We start from the raw sequence: 19,056 nt of genomic DNA on the forward strand, positions 1-19,056 counted from the left end.
GTTGGCTTTGTAGAGGCCAGTGGAGAGCCTTGAGGCATCTGTAACAAAGGATCAGTATGACCAGATTTGTTCCAGGTGGAACAGCAGCTGTCCTAGGCTGTTAGCCAGAGGGGTTGGGCAATGATGCTGGATCCTGGGCTAATGTTTGCTGAGTGGTGTGGCCTGGAAGGCTGGGCTTATATAATCTCTGACTGGCATCTTCCAGAGAGTCAGAGCCACTGAGTCGTTGGCCCCAGCTAGTCAGGCTCATTTGCTCTCTCCAACTAGCCAGAGCCCACAGAGTGGTCATCTCCCATCAGGCACCTCCCTGAGCCTGTACCCAAGACTCCGGCTGGGCTTCTGTATCCCTCTCGAGTGCCCGCTTAGCCTAGCCCTGCCCCCCTGCTTGGCAGCTTTGATTCTGACCAGTTCTCACCGGGGCCCTGACGGCCTTGAGGGCTCTACCGTGGTCGGGCAGGGCAGGCCGAGCTGCTGCCTTCCTACAGTCAGCTCCGTAGCCATTCTGAAGGCATCTAGGGTACCAGCAGGCTCAGTGGGCCTCCTTGAGCTGGGATCCACGCCATGACCTCTCAGCCAGGTGGGCCCCTCAGTCCGTGCTCTCTGGACTCCCACAGACCCTAGTTTTTAGAAAACTCCCAGGGCATGCTGTCTGCTTCCCTCTCAAAGACCTCTCAGGCATCTAAGAGGCCTTGTCACCACCAGAGGGGTAATGACTCGCCAATGGGTGGGTAGTCCCCACTCCCGCCAGAGCACACACTCAGAAGCCCTGGCTGTGAGGACCAGCCCCTTCCCCAGAACCCAGTGACTTGGGCCCTGATGGGGAAGAGGCCTTCGGGGAACCAGGAAACCGATGAATGCAGCAGTCCAGAGAGGCTTCTAGGTGGCTGAAATGGCACAGCCCTTGGCTGGGAGGACATTCTGGGGCCTCCCTGGGAGGCAGCTCCCCACAGCTTTGGGCCAAAGGGCCAGGAATGGGCCTCAGCTTTTTCAAGCTGAAGGAATTTATTTTGAATGTTTCGTAAGGTTTCAAAAACCACACAAGCTTTGGGGGCCACACAAATGTCAAACAAACTCCTAAGTGGGACCAGATGCCCACCATGCCGGCCACAAAGGTCACAGGAATGGCCCCCGGTCTGTCCTTCACCCCACCCTTGGGATCCGTGCCTCTGCTGCCCTGCTCACCCTGAGTTTCAGCGAGTGCTCAGTAGACAATTTCTGATGGTAATGATGGGGTCTGTGAAGCAGAGCCAGGCCCAGCCTGAGCTGAGGAGTCAGGGCCCCAGAGGTCTTCTCCAAATAGAGCCCTTCTCGGGAAGTCACCTCTGTCCAGGCATTTGGGTCTTTAGACTGACAGTCAGGGTGGTGAAGGATACTGGTGCTGCAGGGGCCTCACTCAACACCTGAGGGCAGAGTTTGGGTGAGTTGGGTGAGTGGCCCCGGTGGCAACTGCTGGTCAGTGTCTCCTGTAGGTGTCTCAGTGCCAGCACCAAGGAGTAGCTGGGGGAAGGACTATCTCCCACCAAGTAAGTTCCATCAGCCTGCCCAAGTAAAAAATGTGCTCCCCATGCAGAGCAGCTTACCCCGAGTCCCCAGCCCCATCTTCCTCCCAGCTTGCCACTTCCTCAGCTCCTCTTAAAGAGAAATTCTGGAGCTCCAGCTCCTTCTGTCCCACCCAGCGCTCCGTCGGACCGGGCACCAGCCTGCCAGAGGGCTAAGGCTCCTCCCAGTGTGCATTTGTTGGCAGGTGATGCATATGTATGTCCTTAAGGCTGTTTTGTGTGTGTTTTCCAGCTTCCCTTGGATTATCAGAATTTGTTGGCAAGGGCCATGGTGATAATTTTTTGGTGAGAGGCCATGTGGAGTTGGAGCGTGACTTAGAGTTGGGTCAGCTGAGGTTTGAATCTGGCTCTGGCATTTACTTATTGTTTAGTCTTAGCAAGTGACTGAGCCACTCCGAACTTGCTTTTTGATCATCTTCATGGTCCCTGTGCCAGTGTGTCAGGGGCTATACATCCTATCTCATTTAATCCTCACAACAACATTAAGCAGGTATTATTATCTCCATTGTACACATGAAAAGAATGAGGCTTCCCAAGCTCATGCGGAGAATGGCAGAGTCAGGATTCAATCTTAGATGTGAAGGATCCCAAAGCGCCCACCCATGGGCCATGCGGCCTCCCTAGAGAAGGGGGACAGTGCCCGGCCTAGCAGAGTTCCCCCAGGCCCTGCCTGTAGAGGGTGGGACCATCAGAAGGGCTCTGTGAATAGTCCCGCTCTGAGCACACTATGCTGACCCCGTTTTGGTGACCCCGCAGGAGGAATGTCTGCGGGGGACAGTGCTGCCCAGGATGGACAACGGCAAACAGTACCAACCACTGTATCAAACGTGAGTGCCTCCACCGCATCCACCCTCTCCCTCTCTCTTCCTTGAGCTGGGCGGGGCATGGGGACTCCAGAACCTGTGCGGGGAGCACAAGTGTCTTCCCCAATCTGCCTCCTGAGCAGGTAGCCCCTCTCCAGGCGGGAGGCAGTGGAAGAGAGGAGATTGAAAAATGCCTCCAGGGCATTCCCTGGTGGTCTGGTGGTTAGGACTGGCGCTTTCATTGCCAAGGGCCTGGGTTCAATCCCTGGTTGGGGAACTAAGATCCCACAAGCTGTGTGGCATGGCGAAAAAAAAAAAGGCTCCAACTGAAGATGACTTTTCAAATAAAATCCCCGCTCTTGTTTGTAAAGCTTCCTATATTCCCCACCTGCTTCTCCACTGTGTTGGGGCTCCTCCCCAACTTGCCCTGTGGTGCTCACATACCCCTGTGGTCTGCGGAATGCACCTGGCCCCAGAGCCTCTGCATCGCACATTCCTGGGGGGACCACTCCCAGCGCTGTGCTAGGGGAATCCACCTCTGCTCTGGCCCCTGGCCCCTGGCGGGCATCCTACCAGGACGGTCAGATGAGGCTTTGATCCTGCATCTGGAGCAGTCTTCCTTTGGACCACTCCAGAGCCTGGCAGGCTGGCCCAGATGAGAAAAAAGAGGGTGGTCATCTTAGTTATGTGGAGACCAAGGAGTGAGGTAGGAAGAGCCGGGCTCTGTGCCCTAGCCTCCACTGGTGGCGCCCTCGGAAGAGGTGACAGCAACACGAGAGCCAGTAGCTACACAGCACTCGCTCTGTGCAAGACTCACTTCACACGTCCTGTGGGGCGGCGAGAGCCACTCACCTTTTGGCAGGTGAGGAAACTGGGGCACAGACAAGTCACGTGCTCAAGGTCACATGGCCTGGAAATGGCAGGATTTGAACTCAGGTAACCTGACTCTAGGGTCCCTCTTCTTAATCTCCACACTCTGCTGCCAGATATCTTACCTCATCTTTCTGGGCCTCACTTTCTGCATCTATGAACTGGGGATGGCCGTGTACTACTGTTTCCTTTGTTACTCCTCCTCTACCTCCTATTACTACTACCACCATCACCTCTACCATTACTACTACTACTACTACCTCTACTACCATCACTATGACTACAGCTGCTGCTGCTGCTGCTACCACTACTACCACCATTACTACTACCACCCCCATTATTACTACTACTACTACCACCATCACCACTACCACTACTACTACTACTACTACAGCTGCTGCTGCTGCTACTACCACCACTACCACCATTACTACTACTACCACCATTATTACTACTACTACTACCACCATCACCACTACCACTACTACTACCTCTACTACCATCACTATGACTACAGCTGCTGCTGCTGCTACCACTACTATCACCATTACTACTACTACTACCACCGTCACCACTACCACTACTGCTACTACTACTACTACCTCTACTACCATCACTACTACTACAGCTGCTGCTGCTGCTACTACCACTACTACCACCATTACTACTACCACTACTACCACCATTACTACTACTACCACCATCACCACTACCACTACTACTACTACTACCTCTACTACCATCATTACTACTACAGCTGCTGCTGCTGCTGCTACCACTACTACCACCATTACTACTGCTACCACCATTACTACTATAACAACGACTACTACTACTACTAGCTAACAGCCGAGGATTTACTATATGCCCCACACTGTGCTAAGCTCTTCACATACATCATCTTAGTTAAGTCTCCCAATCCTATAACATGAGTATTTACTGATCATCTATCCTACCTATAGTCGAGGAAACTGAGGCTCAGTTTGGTTAGGAAACATGCCCGAGGAGACAGTACTACTCCGAGTCCTGGAGCTGAGGCCTGGGGTGGGATTTGGGGCTGGAGATGAAGAGGAGGGCCCATAAGTTCTATTGAGCTTAGCAGAGAGTGTTGCTGAGGTTTGAGCTGAAGTTGGGGAGGGTGGCTTCAGAGTGGGTGGGCTTCTCCACAGCTGCCCAAGGGGTCTGGGCATGGGCCTTGCTCTGGCCCTTCAGCCCTGAAGGTTCTTAGTTTCCTAACTTTCTCATGACTTTCCAGCATCATTCTATGCCAATCTGGAGTTTCAACACTGGAAACTCGAGGTTGGGTGAGTCTGCAGATTGTCAGAGTTGCCGTGCGTGTGCACCCTCGTGCCCTGAGCAGGGGGTGCTGCTCCCGCCGGCTGTCAGTAGCCACTCCACCCCGGGGGGCCTCAGCCCCATTGTTTCTCTCCCCGGCCCTCCACTGCTCCCCTGGTCATACCTGTGACCCTGGCACACAGGCTGGCAGCGCTCCTGGAGGAATTGCCAGTGGGCGTTAGCCTTTCCCACACGAAGTTGGCTTGCCCACTGAAGGTCTGTGTGCTAATTAGCTGGGCCCAGCGCTGTTTGCTTGTTGCTATTTTGCTGCTAATGAGCCTGATGAGAACCACGTGGGCAGTGGGGTGTTGGCCCTGGATGGCTAGGTCCGGAGCTCTGTCAAATATGGGGCTCTCGGTTCCACGCCCTGTCAGCTGGCTCTCCTGCTTCCCCCGTGGTTTGTGTCTCCCTATCCCCTCCCCACAGCTGCCCTCCTGGCTGGAGAAGAGGCTGCCAACGCCGGGGCATGCTCATGACTCTGGCCTAGTGGTTTCCCACATGTGGGGTGCCTCTCCTGGCCTGGCCGCAGGTGGGTAGTGAGAGGGAGGGGTGTGTAACATCCCCCCAACTGCCAAGAATAAAGTCTAGTCCCAGAAAAGTGTGGGGACTCAATCCATCCCCTGGTCTCTCCCAGATATCTGTGGGTCCAACCCACTGCCCATGCATAGCGAGTGATGGTCTTTGTCCCCTGGACCACTCCCGACTCCCACTTGCCCCTCTCACAGACTCCTAGGTTGCTGTAACATACCAGCCATCTCCTTGGCAGGCCCCTTTTTTCATCCCTGTCCAGTCACTGGACCTTGGGGACCCACTGTGTCTGCAGGTGTCCACCGCTAGAAGCCCAGCTGCTCTCTGCACCCTGGAGGGGTCTGGAGCTGCGCCCCCATCTCCTCCTCTGGTCTTGGTATCTGCCTTTCCTTCTGTGGCTTTCCCAGCTCTGGCACACAATTTATGTGTTTATGTATTTGTGGAGGCAGCTGACTGGGGCCTGCCAGCCCGCTCAGCTGAGGGGAAGCACTGCAGGGTGTGGGGTGCTTGGGTCCTGTTTACAGTTAGGGCTTTTGGAAGACTGTCCAGTCTTCCCAGACTGGCTCGCCCCAGTGCACACACAGCCTTTGGGAGGCTTCTGAAGGCTCACACTGGAAGAGGATTTGAAGAATTCTTTGGCTTCTCATTTTATCTCGGCTTCGATGCACGGGGGCTGGGGCTGTTCTGGGGAGAAGGCTATTGAGGAGGGGGCTAGGTGGATTACTATCTTCCCCTCCGCCTCAGCAGTAAGGCTCCAAGTTAAGAGCATGTGCTTTAGATTCTGGTGCCAGATTCAAGGAGTCATGGATTTGAATCCCAGCTCTGTGTTCTCAGGCAAGTGCCTGGCCCCCTTCCAGCCATAGCGCCTCACCTATTAAGTGGCTATGACAATCTTTATAGAGCTGTTTTTGAGAATTAATAATAATAACACACTGTAGCTCTTACTGTGCGTCAGAACTCTATTATTAATTTTTCATCCTCACAACAACCCTGTAAACTAGATTTGATCTTTATCCCCGTTTACAGATGAGGTTAACTATTTGTCCAAGTCGTGCAGCTGGCAATCAGTAGAGCCTGGGTGTGAATCCAGGTAGCCCACTCCAGAGGATAGGGCTTAACACCGTGCTCCTGGGAAACGAGCAAGTGTGTGTAGAGAGCCTGGAACATGGTAAGTTTAGTTGTTATTTTAGCCTAGATCCGGGAGGCTGTGCTACCTGCCTGGGTTTAAATGCCGACTCCATCACTTAGCTACAGGACCCCGGGCAAGATGCTTAAGCTTCCTGTGCCTCAGTTTCTTTTCCTGTGAAATATGACTAATATTAGTCCCTGCCTCAGAGAATTCTAAGGAACAAATGAGATAACTTAGGGCAAGTGTTTAGTTCAAGACCTGGCATGTTCTGTGTGTTCTGTACATGTCTGGCCTTGATGTTGAGAGCAGGGACTGTCTAACAGCCCACAACATGCAGCACAGTGGCAAGTGTTCATTGGATACAAGGTAAAGGCTCAACAAGAATGTACTGAATAACACAGGGCCTTTCCCAGGCCTGTGCAGAGAAGTCCCCTTCTGCAGCCCCGGATTCATCAGCCCTTTTGGAAAACTCCCCACGGTGCTCAGGAGACCCTGGAATGGCCTAGGCACTTGTGCTTGCCTTTTAGTCCCAAGCCTGTGTGCGCATGGGGCCGTTAGAACCACATGCCTTCTGGGCCACATCTCAGTGCTGTGAAGACCCTCATCCCTCCTGATCTGGGCTTCTCCTGGGCTTCCCTGAGGGAGTTCCCCTGGCCCACCCATCCCAGCCCGGTAAATGACCCCATCCCAAAGGGCAAGACTATAGCCAACCAACTTTGGAGACAGAATCCCTGAGTTCAGACCATTGCTCCATCACTTACTAGCATGGTGATCTCAGGCACATTGCTGGACTGCTCTAAGCCTCAGTTTCTCCATATGTCAAATGAGGATCAGAATAGCACCTGTAGTAGTTATAAGAATCTACAGAGGAGATATATGCAAAGAAATCGACCTCATAATGGTAAGTGCTGAACAAATGTTGAGGAAAAGGGTCAGGGCAGGGGTGGGATTTGCAGGTCCTTTGCTGACTGGTTAGGAACTGCCAGGAACCAGAGGCTTGAGTCTACATATGGCTCATCTCTGGATGAACCATCCGATGAAACTCAGTAGTTGGTGGGAGTGGTGGAGAGGAAAGTGGAAGGTGTTAAGGGGAATAATCACATGACTTCAGTGGAGACCCAACTAACATGAAGGGTACAGACCTAGCAAGAGACACGGCCCATCTCTCCCCTGACCATGTAGAGGTACCTTAGATCTTCCTGGTAAGCAGGTGTATGCCCCCAAGGCTTTTTGCTTAAAGGAGTATTTAGGAGATGCTTTTATCTAGGGGGTCCTGAAGCCAGGGGCTGTATCCTGTTGATACCAGCAGAGTGCCTATTGGATACATGTTTGTTAAAGGACTGAGTGGGTGAATGATTTCACAGGTGACCTGGAGGTTTTCTTCTGCCATCCTCAGCTGCCTCTTCTCACCTCCTTGGTTGGCTTCTCCTCTTCTACCTAACATCTTGATGTTGGGCTGCCTCAGGACTTTCCCCAGACCTTCCAAATCCCCCACGCAAAGAGGGGGGCCATATGAAGCAAGCACAGCATTAATCGCCCCCCCACCATTATTGGGTACCAGTAGACACTGTGCCAGACAATTGACACGCAACAATAAGAGTGGCAGTGCTCACTCTGTGCCAGGGACCACGCTAAACCCTTCAACTCCCTTCACCCTGTGAGTGGCCATCACATCACTCTCTGTCCTGGCCCCCTCCTGTGTCCCTGGCTGCTGCTTCTCCTCTACCCACCTACTAAACACTGGGTTTCCCGGGACCGAGTTCTGGGTCCTCTTCTTTTCTTTCTCACTGCACTGCTCCTGGAATGATTTAATGCATTCCCATGGATGTAAACATCGTCTCTGGGCTGATGACACTCAGATTTATATACATCTTCAGCCAGACCTCTCCTCCAACCTCCAGGCTCCTTTCGTCCTGCCGCCTCCTCGACATCTGCTCTTGATGCCTCCCAGCCACCCCCACCCCAACTTGTCCCAAGCGAGCGCATCGTTTCCCTCCCTCTGAGCCAATATCCCTGCCCAGGTCTTACCCATCCTGTTAAAGGCATCTCCATCTGTGTGAATGCTTAAGCCAGACCATTCAGGACACCTCCTCTTGCTCAGGCTTCTATCCAGTCCATCCCTGAGCCCTGTTTGCTTTACTTCCTAAATCTCTTGAGAGTCTGTTTGCTTCCGGCCCCCCCCCCCCACCGCCCCGGCTGCTTCTGTAGTCCCGGGCACCAGCACGCTCTCCTGGGTAACTGCTGCAGCTGGCTGACTGCTCCCACTGTCCCCCTTACTCTCCAGTTCTTTCTCTGTAAATTAGATCATAACACATCCCTACTGAAACCTTCCTGTGGCAGTGTGTCCAGCCTTGTCTGTCAGCCCCTCGCTCACCAGATCCAGCCTGGGTTCCTGGAACGTGCTGCCCCCGGGCTGTTGCACATGCTGCCCTCTCTGTTTGCTTTTCCTGTCTCTTTATGTGGCTGCTCCCTGTCTTCGTTTCCAGCTCCCCCTAACCACTCTGTCTAGAGCTGCCCCCAGCAGCCTTGTTATTCTGGATCCCAGCCCCTTAATTGTTTCTTCCATCATTCATATCCCAATTTCTCTTCCTCTGCTTGTTTTTTTGCTTGTTTTATGAATTTCTCTAAGTTGGAGGCTCCATGAAGAAAAAGACACTGTCTGTCTTGCTTACCATCCTAAGCAAATAGTAACTGTTGGATGCAGGACCATTTTCTAGACGCTGAGACTCGCAGAGGTGAAGGAACTTGCCTGAGGTCGTGGGGTTGGAATTCAAATGCAGGTCTCTTTGACTATAAGGCTGCTCTCTCCTCCACACTTCTGCCCTCGCCTTCATTGAGTTGTAAATGGGAATGGTGTATTCCTTCCCTCTCAACCTTTATGGGTCCTGGGCACGGAGCTGGTGTGACTGCAGAAGGGCTTGGATGGCTCCATGCCAGCCACAGAACTGTCTTCCATGCCCTGGAGCTGCTCCCCTGGAAAAGACTGGGTCCCCGGGCTTGTCCCTGATGGGGGCTGCTCCAGGACCCCATCTTCTCTCATCTCCCCGGCCTCTCTGGCACTGAGGCCTTTAAATCCCTGCCTCCTCCCAGACAAAGCCCTCAGGGCTGTGATGGGGATGGACAGGTGACTCGTCTGCTCTAGGGCAGGAGCTAGAGGCAAACCCAGGCCTCTGCCCTGGGCCACGAGCTCTGCCCAGTGGTCCCCTCCTCATGCCTGCTGGAGCCGGTGGGAATTGGGGCTGCTCTCTATCCCCAGCCCCTGGCCCCCAACTGGCCCAGCATCTCGGTGTTTGTTAATGCAATTAGCAGGGCGGTCCATGCTGAGGGGCTGGGGCCAAGGTCTGACTCACAACCCTCCTTCCTCCCCTCCGGCCGCCAAACGGTAGAGGCCCTCTCGGCCTGCCAGACGGCGTCTGCAGAGCGTGCGCAAGGGGCCAAGAACGGCATCTTTCTCTCATTAAAGGCTTTTATGTGAACACAACTGCTATTTTGGAGCAGGGCGCTTGGCTGGCCCCTGAGCCCCAGTGCTGTTTCCAGCCATCCTGAGCTGCGACCCCAGCACAGCTGTGGTGGGAATGGGCCGAATCCTTGAGGACCTGACTTCTCCCACAGCCTGGGGGCTCGGGGCTGAGGTCGGGGCTTGGGGGACACAGCCCCTGGGCAGAGCTTGGGTGTGGAGAGGATGAGTCCTCGGTGGATTCTGAGGGTGTGTGAAGGCCAGTGAGGGATTTCCTGGCCTCGGGGAGCTCTGACATCAGGGTCCCCTTTCTGTGGAAACCAAAGGTCAAGGCTGTGGAGAAACAGCTCAGGGTCACAGGTAGACCCCCAGTTAAGTGAATTCCAAGGGCAAACTGAGGCCTCCAGGTAGGGTTCTAAGGTGAGGGGGGGCCCGGGGAAGGGCAGCACTGAGGGTGGTAGGTGACCGTCCTGCCTAGAAAGGTCTCTGGGTGTGGAAGGGACAGGGCCCCATCCTGAGGGAGGGATCAGGTACTCAGTGGGGAAGTCCTTAGTGTCCCACTGACACAGAGTTTAGGAAAGACGGAGGTTTAATCTGAGGAGCAGCTGAGCCTCAGGTATGGGGGTGCGGGGCCCAGAGTCTAATCTGGAAGGTAGGTTCATCTCCCAGACAGGAGGGCCTGGTACTGGAGGCCTCGGAGGAGGGCACAGGCTTAAGGGGCCCACCCTAAAGTCGGTGCCTCACCTAATGGAATTGACGGAGGGAGACGGCATCTCTAGATCCCAGGAGAGAGAGCTGATGACAAAAGCCCTACCTGGCTGGGGTGGAAGGAGGTAGAGAGGGGACCGGGCTGTATTTAACACCTGAAGAGCAGCCCTGCCTCTGCACCACAGTGCTTGGGGTGTCTCTCTAACCAGGGCCTGCCTTGTCATTGCCTTTTCCTGGGAAAAACGTCATGGCAGAGAAGTTCAGAAGCCCTCTTGCTTCTGCCACTAGGTGTGTGGTTTTTTTGTTTTTTTGTTTTTTAACTTAGCATTGATGTCCTATACAACTTTCTGTGGAAACTTTCTGTGGAAATGTTCTATATCTTGCCATCCAACATGGTAGCCATGAGCCGCATGTGGCTCTTGAGCCCTTGAAATGTGTCTAGTGCAACTGAGGAACGGAATTTTAAATTTTATTTAATCAATTTCCATTTCAACAGCCATATATAGCTCATGGCTACAGCATTAGACAGCATTGGACAGCACAGCTTTAGAGAGTACAAAGTACTTCCATGATCTCTGTTGAGACTCACACAACTCTTTGAGGCAGGAATTGTCAGACCCATTTTATGGATGAGACAGCTGAGGCACTGGTTGAGGTGTCTCAGTGAGACGAGACGCGCCCAAGGTCACGCAGCTGGGATGTGGCTGAGAGGGGGTCAAACCAAATCTTTCTGACTCCCGACCCCATGTTCTTTTTGCTACCAAGTCGCTGGTCACAAGGGCTCTGAGTGGATGGTAGGAGCAGCCTGCATGGTGGGAGCTGTTTCCAGACTCTCCGCCAGGCCTGCCCATTCTGCATTTGGTCTCCTCCCAAAGGCAGAGGTTTTGTTCGGAAAATCTGAGCAAACCTCTGCTTGACTGTTTTGGAGCAGAGTGAAGGTAGAAGGGGCACAGCCAGGAGTGGGGGGATTGGGGAGAACGATGCCTTCTATTTCTTGTTTCAAAGTAATTTCGGGAGATTTCTTCTTATTCCCCTCTCTTTTGGCATACTGCTACCTCCACAGAGCTGAACTCCCGAAGCTGAAACTTTCCACATGTCCAATCCTCAGTGAGAAAGAGAGTGCCAGGGGAGTGTGGAGAAGCCAGGGCTCAGGTGGAGCCCAAATTATGAATGGCTAAAGGCTGGCGCTGGCGAGCGGGCACAGGGAGGCTGGGCGTAGCATCCCTTCGGGCTCTGAGGATGCCAGCCCCTGACAGGGAGGGGCTGGGTGTGTCCTCGATGGCTAAACATGGACCTCGTGGCATCATGCTTGCTAACCTGTCACCAATCGTCAATCACCGAAGACTCATTAAAGCCATACACCCCATCCTGTGTTGATTTCTCAAGTATAAGGCATGACCTCTGCCCTTGTGGGAAAATGGGAGGAATGAGGCTCCAAGAGCAAAACATGAAGACTGCCCAGCCTGCCATGGTTGGGAATTTTCTCTCTTAAAATTCCCACAGCACTGCATGAAATCGCCTCTCCGGGGTGCCTCGGCATTTCCTTCCTTGCTTTATGCAATACCCCTGCCGTGGGGCGATCTGCGATGGCAGATCCCCTTTCTGATACTTCAGTTTTGAAATCTGTGCTCATTTGACTTAGGAATATTTTGCTGCAGTTTCCTTTAACAAAAGGCACGTGACCACTATCACCCCCCCTCCTTCCCAAAGGGTTCCAAACTTTTGGATTTCACGCACCAGTAAATATCCCCAAACATCTTAGGTACCAAAGTACAGTAGCCAGCTTTTCCTTTTGCTAAGTGAGGATGTTAGAAAAACAAACTACCATTTGCCATCACCTTTAATTTTAAAAGAACATTTTAACACCAGAAAAGTAATAAAATAATAATCTCAAAATAAAAAACACTTTTTAAGTGGGGAAAAAATCGCATTACAAGAAACACAGAAAACTGTTTTTATTTTTCTTGTTTCATGGCAGACCAGTAAAAACTGTCCTAAGAATGGTGCCTTTCATAGATAGGCACTTGGAGCCACCATTTGGGGCCATTTGCGGGGTGGCTTTTGGGGGAGTGGAGAGAGAGGAGAGGAGTTTATGCTCCAATCCCATAATGCAGATGCTTGGCTCAGAACAAAACGCTTGAACACTGTAGTGAGGAAATCACTTCCTGCTGAGACTTATGAAGACAACACAGAGGAGGATACAAATGAAGTTGGTGAGAGCTGGCTCTGAAAACCCAGCACTTGGAGGCCCTTTCTTAGCAGACCTGGCCTCTGTGCAGTTTCATAAACGATTGGTCCAGAAAGCTTATCTTCCCAAACGGGTTTATTTCTGCCAACAAGTCTGACTGGTTTGGAAGCCTTTTAGAACTTTTATCAACCACAATATTACGTGCATATGTAAATGCCAATTTTATAGTTTCCCCCCAAACACCCACTTTCTGTGAGCTATTCATCATACCAGCCAAAGTCTGCCAACCCTTGTCCTCATTGAGGACCTAACCGCCTGGGGGCAAGGGGCTTCCATGATTCTGAGAACCCCCCCACCTGGCAGAGTTTCCTCCACCCAGGGACCAGCCTTGTTGTCTTTGTACGTCCGGCACCCAGTCTGACCGAGAGAGGGTGCTCACTAAATGTTTGTGGGTGTATTGGCGAATAAGGCAGAACCAGAAGTAAGCGAGTCTCAGGAAGACATGGGCTCGGCTTGCAGGATTTGGGGTCTTGGGTTTCTAGAGGGAGAAAGATCTTACTGTTGAAGTCAAGGATGGGCCATCCTTGGGGCCCAGGAGGGGAAGGACAGAAGCTAAACTGGTTTTGAAGGCTGTCTTAAGGGCAGGGACCACCCACGCAGAGGTAGAAGAGACACGGAGACTGGGAGGGGCTGTGTGACCTTCCCCTTGCCCATGCCAGGCTTTGCTGGCAGAGAGGTGTGGATCTGAGGGGCTGGGAGTGATGTAGCATCTGTGGTCCATATGGGAGACCACTCAGGCCCTCCCTTTCTACTCCCTCCCTAAAATAAACCAGGGCTGACACCTGTCCTGGGCAAACCTGCTTCCCCAGTGTTCGCTGGCCCTGGTTTGGCTACAGGTCTGGCCCCAGCAGACCGTGTCTCTGGTGGTGGTGGTGACAGTGTCCTGGCGGGTGGTCAGATGGGGGCTGACTCCGCTTGGGCAGGTGGAGTGGCAGCCAGGTGATAGGCCAAAATCCTGCCAAGGTGGCAGTTTGTGTTTGGGGAAGTGCTCAGGTTTACAATTCTCTCACACAGTCTGCTTACCTGGAGGCCTGGGGCTGCCAGCAAGGGATGCCCAAGCACTGAGGAAAATGCTCTAGCCTCAGGATCTAGCTCATGGTTGGAATCCTGCAGCGAGACCTATGATTTCCCCACTCTCCCCTGAGTAGACAGGCTGCCCTTGTTTGACACGATGCCCAATCTACTCATCCTTGCTGTCTCTGGTCAGCATCACCACCTCCAGGAAGCCTTCCCTGACTTTCCCTTCTTACCTCAGCCTGGGTTAGAGACTCTGGCCGACACTTATCACATGACCTATGTCCTGGCTTCCATGTGAAACAGGACACTCCTTGAGAGAGGGATCCTCTTTACCACAAGCCTCACACCTAGTGAGTGCTCGGTTAATGTTCACTGAATGAATGCAGGAGCTGGTAAACATCCTCCCTCAATCTAAGATTGACTGTATGGGCTTTGGAGAGAGATGGGTTTGAGGGTCTGTGGTCTCCACCACCAGAGCCAACCTGGGATGTGCAGCTTCCCAGGCCAAGGGTGCATTCGGAGGCTGACTTGAAGCCAACAGATCCCTTTTGCTTCATCATCAGCTCCAGGCCAAGGTTTAGAGATGGTTCAGCCCTGCTGGGAGGTGGTGGGGTGGAAAGAGCTTGGGCTTTTCCATCAAACAGACCTGGATTGGATCCTCGATCCACCATTGCCTAGCTGGGTGACCTCAGGCACATCTTTTAACCACTCCGAGCTTCAGAGTCATTATTTGTAAAATAAGAATCATAATCACACTTGCTGTATAGGATTGTTTTAAGCTTAAATGAGACAGTGTATGCAGAGCACAGTTCCTCGCATGTTGTAGCACTGAACAGATAGTAGCTGCCATAATAAAAATAATATTGATTGTGTCATTGTTAGGCATATGCTAGGAGTTAAGGAGGCAAAGAGGTGTAAGGAACAGTCGCTGCACTTGAGGGTGCTGACCATATTAGTTAGGGAGTTGAGACACATACATAACAAACCCGTCACACTGACGGTGGCCTATAGGGCATGAGTGCTGTGCAAGGTGAGCACTCGTCCTAGTTGTTCAGAGGAGGGAGCAGTTGCTGGAGGTGGGTCATCAGGGATGGCGAGGGGGCCTTGAGGGAACAGTAGGACTTAGGTAAGTGGAGAGGAAAGGGAAACAGCTCCAGGGAGGGGAAGCAGCACACACAAAGGCAGAGAGAAGAGGAAGCCACACCAGCAGGCCAGGTCCCCAGCTGGACAGACAACAAAAAGGGAGCGCTTAAGTATATGTACAGCACAATGTTGGGTGTTCTGCCGGGGGTGCCGGTGTGACGGGTCACTCAGTCCGTGATGGGTTGTCCAACGCTGACAGGCGACCCTCACCCTCTCCCTGTCTCTCCAGCCGTGTGCCAGCCGCCCTGCCAGAACAGGGGCTCCTGCAGCCGGCCCCAGCTCTGCGTGTGCCGCTCCGGCTTCCGCGGAGCCCGCTGTGAAGAGGTCATTCCTGAGGAGGAATTCGACCCCCAGAACTCCAGGCCGGCACCCCGACGCTCAGCCGAGGGGTCTCCCAACCTGCGCAGGAGCAGCGCGGCCAGAGAAAGCACCACAGCCAGGGCGCGGCCACCAGCACCACAGCGGCCGCTGGCCAGGTGAGTGCCCTCCTCAGTGGGGCCTCCGATCTGGGGGCGCAGCCTCTCTGGAGGGGCTTCTCCCTGCAGCCTGTTTGGTGAAGACCCTGGTGGAGAAGGCCAGAGAGTCCTCCTTTCCCCCCTCCTGCTCTCCTCCCCTTCCCCTGACCCCACCAGAGGGGCGGCGAGCAGGGGAGCAGGTACGGGGGTTGACACAGGCTCGGGCAGGGTGCACAGTGGAGGTGGGAGGGGAAATCTTTACTCTCCAGGTCCCGGGAGAGAGCTGAGGAGGGCACATCCCTGGCACCAGGCTCTCCTGTTTCGAATCCTGGTGTTGCCACTTCCTAGGTGGGTGACCTTGGGCAAGTTACTTATCTCTCTGATTCCTCATCAGTAAGTTGGGGAAAATGGTGATAATCATAATCATGGTATTGTAAGGGTTAAGTTAGTTAATACGAGGAAAATGCTTAGAACAGTGCCTGGCACATAGTGAACTCTATAAATGTTTCTCCTCCGCCTCCCCCTTCTCTGCCTGTGGTCCCTGTGATGCAGGAAGGACTCCTCTGCCAGAAAAAGCCCCTTCAGTTCGGTCACCACCAGTGCTAACCTCTCTCCTCGGAGGGGCAGCTGGAGCATGTAGGGGAAGGGAGAAGATTAAAAAGTGGGAAGGGGTGTGTTCATGGGCAGGATTCCCTGGCCTGCTTGCCAGCCAACCTGGCTAGACATTTCCTAGCTCAGGACAGGAAATCTGAACTTTGTAAACTGGTCCATTTCTGGGGGCTGTGTTTTCCTTTTGGTTTTTCAGGTTAGTTTTTCCATTCACTTCCTACTTAGGAAGTTCTTTCTGAAATGTTTGAACCTTGTCTTGCTGAACTCGGGGGGAGAAAAGGATTTGCCCTCCCAGAGGAAGCTGGGAGAATCAGGGAGAAGAGGCTGACCTCGAGGCCAGGTCCCCAGTGGGGAAAGCTCAGGAGAGAAAGGAAAGGAGCTCAAGGTTGTCCAGCAACTCTGAAGGGGGGAGGGGCGATGCGGGCCGGGGCAGACCAGGGTCTTGGTAAGGGGGTTTCCAGGGCCCTGGCCACCCAAACAAGCAGGTGGTTTCCGAGAGCAGCCAGGAGCAGAAAGAACAGAAAGATGAACTTGGGCCAAGGCCTAGGGAGCCCCAAAGTTAAAACCAGAAGAGCCAAACTCTTTAGCCAAGGCCTTAGGATGCTGGGGCAGAGATGGGGAGGCAGAGCTAAGAGCCAGGTGGACAATGCAGGGGACAGGGTGAACTGCCTGGAATTGGCTGTGACCAGTTGGGCAGGGCCTGAGCCTTGTTCTCATTGGTCCCGGCTCTGGTTCCAAGGTGGGTGGGCCTGGTGTGAAGGCACTTGGAGGAGCCCCAGAGGTGGCAGCTCCAGGGCCAGCCCCGGGGCAGGGTGGGAGCAGAGTCCTTCCAGCCTGGCTTTCCCCCTGCAAGCTCTTTTTTTGGCTTGTGGGATTCATTCGTTTTATAATGCATTTATCCCCTGTGTGCGTGCACAAGTGAGTGTTGGGGGTGGTTGCTTGGCAGGTCATTCTGTTCCTTGTACCCTTGAGCCAGAACTCTTTTGACATCCCCTGCCCCATCTTCCCAGCCTATCCCACTTCTATTTTTCAAGGCCCAGTCCTGCTTCCTCCAAAAAGCACCCCCTCCCTCATATCCGCCAGGCTCTGACCCCCTGCAGCGCACACGTGGCACACACATCGCTGTGAGTCTGCGCCCTGAGTCTGCAATCAGACAGTGTGGCCTGCGCCCTGGAAGGCAGCGCCTCCGTCTCACACTGGATTTCCCCACAGTGCCTCCTGCAGTCCCAGCTTGCAGGAAGTGCTCAATCTGCATTGCTTTCTGTCGCTCGCTCCCAACGGAAGACTTACCTGACCAAGGGCCCATTTGGCCCCGAACCCTCACCCTGCCCTGGAACCAAGGGCACCACCCTCAGTGGTGCTCCGAGTGCGGGAGGACGGGAGGCTCCATGCTTCCCCAGTGTCACGCTTTTCACTCTGCCTCGGGACAGTCTGTGCATTTGCTCACTGGACCAGGAGCTCCCTGAGAGCAGGGACTACTGTGTCCTCCTCTTTCATGAACGTGTCCCTGGCACCTAATACCGCACCTGGTTCCCTGTAGGTGCTCAGTCAACACAAGTTGAATCAAGAAATGGACGAGGCTCGATGCTGGGCGGGGAGGAGGCTGGGAGGGAAGGAGGACCAGCTCTGTGAGGCTTCAGTCCCCCGGCGAAGGTCTGCTGTGTGCGAGAGGCAGGGGAGGATGAAGGCCTGGGGTGAGGTCTCCGGCCCACAGCAGGGCTGTCCTTTTTGAGCTTCACAGGCTCCCTGGCCAGGGGCTACTGTGATGTTTTTAATGAGCTGCAGCCTCCAGGCCAGCCCAGTCTCTCTCTCTCTCTCTCTCCATGTCTCTCTCTCTCTCTCTGACTTGGCGCCTCAATGCCATGAAATCTGGGAAAGTCCAAGCGGCCCACTGTTGGCCCAGCTGTGTTTTGCTTTGGGAGGCCAAATCCCACTTGCCTGGTGGTGTCAGACATTTCCTGTGAACTTGGCCAGCTTTCCCAAGCAGCCGCTGGACTCTCTCCTGATGGCAACTTGGACAGGCCCTTGGTGTCCAGATAAGGGAGTGACATAAATGCAGAGGGCATTCTTGGCAGGGGCGGGGACGGTGCAAAATGTCCAAGGAGGAGAGACATTGCAGGTACTGGTGATGGCCAGAGGCCATCTTCAGGAGAGCACTAGACAGAGGCCAAGAGACTTGTGTCTCAGAAGGAAGACGAGAGGGAGGGGTCAGGAGAGTCTCGGGCAGCAGGCAGCACGCCCTACAGAGAGCCAGACGTGGATTGATGTTGTCCAGCTGCAGCCTGGACTGGCCGCGGGGGCCTGCAGACTCCCTCCGAGCCCGGGGTTCAGACTTCTTCCCCAGGCTGGGCAGACAGCCTACCCCACCTGTGGAGCAAGAGCGAGGCAGCTGGGGAAGGGCCTGGAGAGACTGGGGGAGGAGGTGGTTACGACAGTCGAGGACCAGTAGGCCTTGGAAAACAGTGCTTTACACCCGTGCTTCTCAGACTGAAACAGGCCTGCGAGTCACCTGGGAACGTGTTAACAGGCGGCTTCTGATTTGGCAGGTCTGGGGTGAGCGTCTCTAGCATGGTCTCCGGTGATGCCGATGCTGCTGGTCCATGGACCATCCCAGGAGGAGTGAGGTTCTGAGCCTGGGCTTCGGATTCAGAGAATCCTGGAGTCCAAGTCTGGATTTACCAGCTGTGTGACATCAGGCAAAACATCCTAACATGTGCAAAATATCCTAACATCTCTGAGTCAATAGTCTCCACCTGGTAGGATTGCAGAGAGGATGAAATGAGACCATTTGAGTAGGACACTTAGTAGGGTGCCTGATGTGGGTTAGTGCTCAATACGTGTTAGCCATCAGCAGGCTGGTTCTCTTTGCCATGAGGACTTGTGTGGCAAAAAGCAGACAGAAAACTGGGCTGCCTGTGTGTGTGTGTGTGTGTGTGTGTGTGTGTGTGTGTGTGTGTGCAGACCTGCTCTGGGGAGAAGTTAGAGCCCAGGCCCAGTCTCAGGGGTGGTGTGATCCAGCAGTAGCACCAATAGTGGTTTTTGGCTGGCTTGGCTGTTCCACCAAGACCATCTCACCAGCCCTATGGGGGAGGGGGGGAGGGAGGTGTCACAACAATTCTCCGAATGGGAGGGACCTCCACTGGGTTTACTCTAGGACTAAGGAGGACCTAGAGGTGGAGCCCCGGGGACATCCTC

The 19,056-nt window shown here is 53.9% G+C and overlaps 1 protein-coding gene across 4 annotated transcripts in view; it reads left to right on the forward strand.

The window, feature by feature from the left end:
* Positions 1 to 19,056, forward strand: part of LTBP2 (latent transforming growth factor beta binding protein 2) — a 100,333-nt gene that overhangs the window by 5,311 nt on the left and 75,966 nt on the right. For all 4 annotated transcript variants that reach the window (XM_068542714.1, XM_068542704.1, XM_068542723.1 and 1 more), the window contains exons 2-3: positions 2,316 to 2,386; positions 15,027 to 15,273. In XM_068542714.1, coding sequence (XP_068398815.1) covers positions 2,316 to 2,386; positions 15,027 to 15,273 — 318 coding nt within the window. The remainder of the gene's footprint in view (positions 1 to 2,315; positions 2,387 to 15,026; positions 15,274 to 19,056) is intronic.

This window comes from Eschrichtius robustus, chromosome 1, assembly GCF_028021215.1.
Source record: "Eschrichtius robustus isolate mEscRob2 chromosome 1, mEscRob2.pri, whole genome shotgun sequence".
NCBI lineage: Eukaryota > Metazoa > Chordata > Mammalia > Artiodactyla > Eschrichtiidae > Eschrichtius > Eschrichtius robustus.